General features: G+C 43.7%; 1 protein-coding gene across 1 annotated transcript in view; it reads right to left on the minus strand.

The window, feature by feature from the left end:
* Window positions 1-8,282, minus strand: part of ADGRB1 (adhesion G protein-coupled receptor B1) — a gene marked incomplete at both ends in the record, with an annotated part of 115,077 nt that overhangs the window by 16,255 nt on the left and 90,540 nt on the right. The window contains 2 exons of the mRNA XM_015826099.1: window positions 3,506-3,549; window positions 6,113-6,215. Of these exons, the coding sequence (XP_015681585.1) occupies window positions 3,506-3,549; window positions 6,113-6,215 (147 nt within the window). The remainder of the gene's footprint in view (window positions 1-3,505; window positions 3,550-6,112; window positions 6,216-8,282) is intronic.

Below are 8,282 nucleotides of genomic sequence, written 5' to 3' on the forward strand. Positions count from 1 at the left end.
CAACAAGGCAAACACACACATGGGCAAACTCTTCTTGGAAGGAGGGGGAGTGGTAGGGGTGAAAGGTAGTGGGGTGGGTGGGGGGTCAAAGCAGAGATGTGGGAGCTGAAAGCCATCTCCTCCTCCTCCTCCTTCCTTCTCCTCCTCCTCCTCCTCCCTTCCTCTTTTTCCTCTTCTTCTCCTCCTCCACCTCCTCCACCTCTTCTTCCTCTCCTCCTCCTCTACCTCCTCCTCCTCCACCTCCTCTTCCTCCTCCTCTTCCTCCTCCACCTCCTCTTCCTCTCCTCCTCCTGCACCACCACTTCTCCTTCTCCTTCTCCTCCTCCCTGGAATAGTGACTCCATTAAACCATAGGCCATGTTGGAGCACGGAATTGCCCAAGCCAGCCAATTAGCTCTCCTCTGGCATTGTGAGTGATTCAGAGCATGAAAAAGGAGAAATGGGAAAGGTGTGTGTGTGTGTGTGTGTGTGTGTGTGTGTGTATGTGCGTCTCCTTTCTGAAGTTTAGAAAAGGATAAAGTGGAGACAGGCAGACTTGGCTGCCATCCGGAGGTCCGCCCTCTTCTCTTTCATCCAGAATCCCCACCATTTCTTCAGTGTGCTTTCCAAAATTGATCCTGGGCGGTGGGCTCAGGCTACAGACCACACTGAGAAACTTCCCAAAGCAGTTGGACACATTCTCACCTGCAAAGCTCGCTTACCGTCCACCTTCCAAAGCTGCAAACTGACAGAAATACTAGCTGAATGCCCAAAATAGCATGCAGCTATGGGAGATCCAGCCAATGGAAATTCAAATCCTTTTTGTGTTTTGTTGCAGTTTTCGACAGAGGCTAAGCGATGGGTCAAGGATCTCTTGCGAAGTAGCTTGGGCTTAGAAAGAGGTAAAGGTTGATCTAAGCTTACCCAGTGTGTTCTGTGGTCAAGGCTAAACCATATGATGAATGAGGGAGGGAAGTGGGTATGTCTAGTTCAGGGGTAAGCAACCGTGGCTCTTTTATGACTTGTGGACATCAACTCCCAGAATTCCTGAGCCAGCCATGCTGAGGGGAAAGGGAGAGGTTTCCAAGCTGAGCCATGTTGGCTCAGGAATTCTGGGAGTTGAAGTCCATGAGTCATAAAAGAGCCAAGCTTGCCTACCCCTGGTCTAGTCTAATGAAGAGAAGGACTAGAGGTGAGATGATAGAAGAGCAACAAAGATGATCCGGGGGCTGGAGCCATATAAAGAATGGTTGCTGGAGTTGGGTCTGTCTAGTTAACTGATCCAAGAGAGAAGCAACCTGGAATTAAGGAGAAACTTCCTGACAGTGAGGACAAACAACCAATGGAACAGAAGTTCTGGGTGCTCCATCACTGGAGGTTTTTAAGAAGAGACTGGGCAATCACCTGTCGGAGATGGTATAGGTTCTCCTGCTTGAGCAGGGGGCTGGACTAGAAGACCTCCAAGGTCCCTTTCAGCTCCATTCTACTCTACTCTACTCTACTCTACTCTACTCTACTCTACTCTACTCTACTCTACTCTACTCTAATGAAGAGAAGGACTAAGGGGTGGCATGATAGTAGTGTTCCAGTATTTGGGAGGCTGCCACAAAGGCGAGGGTGGTCAACCTATTCTCCAAAGCACCAGAGGGCAGGACAACAAGTAAAAGATGGAAACTGATCAAGGAGAGATCCTAACTAGAATTAATTAATTCTGTTACTCTTTAATTAAACAATGGAAGGGGCTTGGCTCCAGAAGTTGTGGGTACTCCATTACTGGAAATTTTAAAGAAGAGATTGGACAACCATTTGTCTGAAATTTAGGGTTTACGGTCTCCTGCTTGAACAGGAGATTGGATTAGAAGGCCTAGTCCAGGGGTAAGCAACCCATTTCTCCTTCCTTCCATGGTTTGAGATAAGTCTAGCATAGGGCTAGGCAACTGTGGCTCTTTTATGACTGGTGGACTTCAACTCCCAGAATTCCTGAGCCAGCCATGCTGAGGGGAAAGGGAGAGGTTTCCAAGCTGAGCCAGGCTGGCTCAGGAATTCTGGGAGTTGAAGTCCATGAGTCATAAAAGGGCCAAGGTTGCCTACCCCTGGTATAGGGTCTCCTGCTTAAGCAGGGGGCTGGACTAGAAGACCTCCATGGTCCTGTTCAACTTTATTATTCAATGTTTTATTTCTAATAGGACTGGATATGTCAAACTAATCCTAACATTAAAATAAAGAATATATTTTATCAAGTACTCCTGCACATTCATCTTCATAATGCTCAAACAGTCAAACAAGTCTTCCCAAGCTTCTATACAAGAAGAAACACCTTTTAGAAGAGGACTAAGGGAGGGAAAGGAGACCACCGTGAAATCAGCTTCAGGGGCGTTGTAAACCAGTCTACGAAATTACTTCTTTCATAGACTCTAGGAAATACAGAACACAGTTATATATCATCCACACCATCCACACCAGCAAAGCGCAACAACCACACATGGTGGTTTTTTTTTGTTTTTCCCCATTACAGATCAGAGTTGGTTCCTTTGTCACACCCAACTCAAGTGTAAACATTGGGACATGATTGAGGAGAACTAACCATTCAGGCAGACCGGATTTGTTAAATCAAAAGAAAAAAAGAAAAAAAGGGGGCCATAGTAACTATACTGCTTAAGTATCCATCTAAATGCAGATGAGCTCATGATGGAGATGTGTTCTCTCTACCTATATATTAACACGTGCACGCACATACAAATCAAACGGATCACATTCCACTTATGAATTCAGTGGCACGGCGTCTGTAATTTTAGCCGGACCAGCTTCATAGACTCTCTTAAAAATTATTCAGTTTATTATTCAGATCTCCATCCGTAGTCTTTCCCTCGCTCTCCAAAAGAAAACAGCCACAAAAGTTGTGTAACATTTTTTCCCCCTGATCTAGGTTCATAAGGAAGAACCTCCTTCCATGTGTTTGGCCTAATGCAGGGGTAGGCAACCTTGGCTCTTTTATGACTCGTGGACTTCAACTCCCAGAATTCCTCAGCCAGCATGGGGGAACTATGGCCCCTTCATGACTCGTGGACTTCAACTCCCAGAATTCCTCAGCCAGCATGGGGGAATTATGGCCCCTTCATGACTCGTGGACTTCAGCTCCCAGAATTCCTGAGCCGGCATGGCTCAGCTTGGAAACCTCTCCCTTTCCCCTCAGCATGGCTGGCTCAGGAATTCTGGGAGTTGAAGTCCACGAGTCATAAAAGAGCCAAGGTTGCCTACCTAATGTATTTCCTAGACCAGGGGTAGGCAACCTCGGCTCTTTCATGACTCATGGACTTCAACTCCCAGAATTCCTGAGTCAGGAATCTTCCAAGGTCCCTTCCAACTTTATTACTGTTGTTATTAGAACTCTGAAGATCACATCTGACCACCTTCCATTTCCTCCAAACACAGCCCCTTGCCAGCCACCCCAGCAAATTACATGGGCACTTTCGTTTTTGTTTTGTCAATCAAAAAAGAAACAAACAAACAAACCCACTTGACTTACACATCAGCTTCATCCCAGACAATGCAGGTTTGGTTTGTGGTTCCCTGTTTGGAGAGAAAAGGAGACCAAAAATAAAATTAATCATAATCAGTGTGCAATTTCCCAGAGAGATGCTCATACCAACGAGAAACAGTGCATATCCTTCATCCATGTTTGTGGATATGTGTGTTTCCTCCTAAAAAAAAAAAACAACTCTACATTTTGACATCTCCTTCTGACTAAATTCAAACCACAGGGTGGGATCTGTCAGCTTCTATGCCAGGGGAAACACAGCTAGGAGTCCCTTCTAGGTTGGCAGCACACAAGCTTGGATGCTCTGCTCAAATGAAAAATAGACATTATTTGTGGATTCTAGTCCACCATAAAGACTGTGGCTTCCTCTTTCTTTTAAAAAGTTACCTATCCAGGATAGGCAAATGGAAAATCTGCAGTAGGTGTTTACTTGAGATCAGCCCTATTGTAGAGAGACCTGGGAAGCCATAGAAGATAATATTTGTAGCTCATGCTTCAGCTCCTTTCTGGTCTCTGAGCTTGGTTATTTCCTTGCAGATGTTTCGTGACCCAACTAGGTAACATCCTCAATGCTAGTAGGGAGTGAGGTTTGCAGAGAGGAGGAGGAGGAGGAGGAGGAGGAGGAGGAGGAGGAGGAAAACTGTGGGATCTTTTGTACTCTCTGAGTTTGGTTGTTTTCTTGCAGTCATTTCAGTACCCAACTGGGTTACATCATCAATGCCAGAAGGGACTGGGGCTTGCAGAAAGGAGGAGAAGGAGAAGGAGAAGTGTGAGTTTCTTGGTGCTCTCTGAGCTTGGTTGTTTTCTTGTAGATATTTCATTCACACAATTAGGTAGCATCATCAGAGCTAGAAGGGAGTGGGGTTTGTGGGGAGGAGGAAGAAGAGGCAGTGGAGGAGGAGAAAGGCTGTGGGTCTTTGGTACTCTCTGACCTTGATCAGACATTTCATTCTGCAAGGGAATGGGGTTTGTGGGGAGGAGAAAGAAGAGGAGGAGAGGAGGAGGAGGAGGGGAGGAAGAGGGCTGTGGGTCTTTGGTACTCTCTGAGCTTGGTGATTTTCTTGCAGACATTTCATTCACCAACTAGGTAATATCATCAGTGCACTTACTGTAGTCCATGTAGCTGGATAACGAAACGTCTGCAAGAAAACAACCAAGCTCAGAGAGCACCAAGGACCCCACAGTAGTAGTCCTCCTCCTCCTCCTCCTCCTCCTCCTCCTCCTCCTCCTCCTCCTCCTCCTAATCATCATTTTGCAAACTGCACTTCCTTCTAGCACTGATGATGTTATCTAGTTGGGTCATGAAATGACTGCAAGAAAACCACCAAGCTCAGAGAGCACCCAGGATCCAGGAAGTCTGAGCCAATTTGTTCCCTTTCTTCTCATGCTTCTTTCTACTGTGGCCTCGGATGGGGTGGAGGAGCACTGACGGGAGTTCCAAAGAAGGTCCCGTAGAGATGGAAGACATTGTCTCTGTGCCCACAGTAGAAAAAATAGACTTTAACCTTCAGCCAAGGTTGATGCAGAGATGAAAACAAAGACCCTCAAACTGGAAAGAAGATCCACATTTTTTTCTTGGACATGCTCGGGAAGTCCCTGGTTGACCACTGCTTCTTCAAGACCGGTGTTTGAATCCTCCATCTAGCCCTGCATGGTCCCCACTCAAGTGCTAACCAGGAATATCTCTACATACAGTAGTGGCCAAAATGGTGGAAACCTTTTTGGGGAAAGTGTATTTTTGAGGTTTGATGGCTAATAACACCACTTCTTTTGGAGTAGTACCATAAAATTATATATCAAAGGAAAGATAATGTAATCAAGAATGTAATGCAACGAAGTTTGTTCAATTATCTGTACTGTACTCTATGAAATGTTATAGCCAAATAACCAGAAAAAGGAAGCACAACTTGCTTAGGTTGATCTCAGGTAGCTTTCCTTCCTCTGATTGTAGCCAATGAGCATGAGTGTTTAGAGAGCCAATCGGGTGTCATCTTGTTTTGGCCATGAGCCAGTCAGATCACAGTAGGATCCAGTTATTGATGCCATGTATTGAAGCTGAGCGGAGGACATTTGTCAGTGTGTTGTGTGATCGCCATCAAGTTGGTTGGGTTTTTTTGTGTTCTTTCATTGAGTGAGCTTCTAAAACCTAATAAAATTAAAGTAATGGTGCAAAGACTTGACTGGTGGCCCAGAAAGCTATGTAAAATAGTATCATTAAGTGAACAAGGCTACAGTTATAAAGAAATTAGGAGAGAAATGGGTGGAAACTTAACCAAAGGTGGCATTTCTACTGTACACGTTTCCCAAAAGGTTTCCACAATTTTGGCCACTACTGTAGCATCCAAGATCAGCCAAGGTCAACTGAATGCTGCTATTGATGTTCATTGCATTAAAACCATTCCACAAAATTAATCTTTATTTTCTTCTTGACTTCGCACGGAAGTCACAGAATTACAAGATAGCATAACTGCATCACGATCTTTGTGATCAGCAACATTTTCAACCGAGAGAAAAACAAAATTTGTTTCAGTTCTAAGTTCTATTCCTACTCAAAATCCCTCCCATCTAAGCGAGTCCAAGTCAGGAACGACTTACGTTATACAAATGGGAGAATTCGATTTCCATCAGGGCAACGAGGGATTGAGGTTCTGGCTTCACCGTCACAGAGATGATGCGTGAATTGAGTACTGTGGCATTCCTAGAGGGAAGGGAGAAAATAGATAAATAATGAAAGATGGAAGGGTCAACAGAAGAATGGTTCTTTTAGTGATGTAAAAAAGATGCTGAGACTCTAGAAAGAGTGCAGAGAAGAGCAACAAAGATGATTAAGGGATTGGAGGCTAAAACATATGAGGAACGGTTGCTGGAATTGGGTATGTCTAGTTTAATGAAGAGAAGGACGAGGGGGGACATGATAGCAGTGTTCCAATATCTCAGGGGCTGCCCCAAAGAAGAGGGAGTCAAGCTATTTTCCAAAGCCCCTGAAGGCAGGACAAGAAGCAATGGATGGAAACTAACCAAAGAGAGAAGCAACCTAGAACTAAGGAGAAATTTTCTGACAGTTAAAACAATTAATTGGTGGAACAACCTGCCTCCAGAAGTGGTGAATGCTCCAACACTGGAAGTTTTTAAGAAGAGACTGGACAGCCCCTTATCTGAAATGGTATAGGGTTTCCTGCCTGAGCAGGGGGTTGGACTAGATGACCTCCAAGGTCCCTTCCAACTTTTATTATTATTATTATTATTATTATTATTATTATTATTATTATTATTATTATTATTACTACTACTACTACTACTACTACTACTACTACTACTACTACTACTATAGAATGTATAGCTCCCTTTTCCACATAATGGACAGAAGTCAACTGGAAAGAAGGACTAGGGGGTGATAGTGTTTCAATGTGCAAGAGGTGTCACAAAGAAAAGGGGATCAACCCACCTGAGGGCAGGAAAAGAAGCAATGGATGGAAACCATTGCTCCACAATGGTGCAGGGTCCTCTGTTTGAGCAGGAGGTTGGACTAGAAGACCTCCAATGTCCCCTTCCAACTCTGTTATTTTGTTATTCACATTCTTAAACTCATCAAGGAGAGAAGCAGCCTAGGAGAAATTTCCTGACAGTGAGAACAATTAATCAGTGGAACAACCTGCCTCCAGAAGTTGTGGGTGCTCCATCACTAGAGGCTTTTAAGAACAGATACTCAAGTAGGAAACCCTACACCATTTCAGACAAATGGCTGTCCAGTCTCTTCTTAAAAACTTCCAGTGGTGGAGCATTCACCGCTTCTGGAGGCAGGTTGTTCCACTGGTTAATTGTTCTAGCTGTCAGGAAGTTTCTCCTTAGTTTTAGGTTGCTTCTCTCCTTGATTACTTTCCATCCGTTGCTTCTTGTCCTGCCTTCAGGCGCTTTGGAGAATAGCTTGACTCCCTCTTCTTTGGGGCAGCCCCTGAGACATTGGAAGGCTGCTATCATGTCCCCCCTCGTCCTTCTCTTCATTAAACTAGACATACCCAATTCCAGCAGCTGTTCCTTATATGCTTTAGCCTCCAGTCCCCTGATCATCTTTGTTGCTCTTCTATGTACTCTTTCTAGAGTCTCAACAACTGTTTTATATCGTGGTGACAAAAACTGGATATTTTGGAATATGTTACTGTTACTGGAATGTATTACAGTTACTAAAAATTGGATCAAAATACTATCATAATGTGCTGTTTACATTTTCCCCAATTGTGTGCTGATTTTTAAACTATGCCTACACATGCTGGGCAAAAGTAGATAAGGAATGTGCATTTTATTATTATTATTATTATTATTATTATTTTAATACCATCACTCTCATTTAATACCATTGCTATCATTAATGTATGATCATCACTCTGCAGCTCTCTCGGAGGCCATTAGGAAGAAAGATTCACACTTATGAAGTGCCTTATAAATTGGATTTCTGAGACTCCCTCGTGTCTAGCTTTTAAGAAATCCTTAAAGATCACAATTAGTAACCTAAAATCACATTCTGTGCTGGTTCTCAGGATTTATTTTTTTTTAAATCATTTTTAAAGAGGGAAAAAATAAAACTAAAAATAAAGCAAAGATATAGTATCAGTAAATCGGCAATGATGTTGTACAGAAAGTGTTCAATCTGTTGGTGAAAAATTAATTATAAAAAACAAAATACATCCTTTTTAAGAGTAAAGGAAAGGGACTATAGTGGTTTTTGGGAAAGGAGGAGGAGGAGGAGGAGGAGGAGGAGGAGGAGGAG

This window comes from Protobothrops mucrosquamatus, unplaced genomic scaffold (genome assembly GCF_001527695.2).
Source record: "Protobothrops mucrosquamatus isolate PMUCROS unplaced genomic scaffold, P.Mucros_1.0 scaffold2957, whole genome shotgun sequence".
Classification (NCBI taxonomy): domain Eukaryota; kingdom Metazoa; phylum Chordata; class Lepidosauria; order Squamata; family Viperidae; genus Protobothrops; species Protobothrops mucrosquamatus.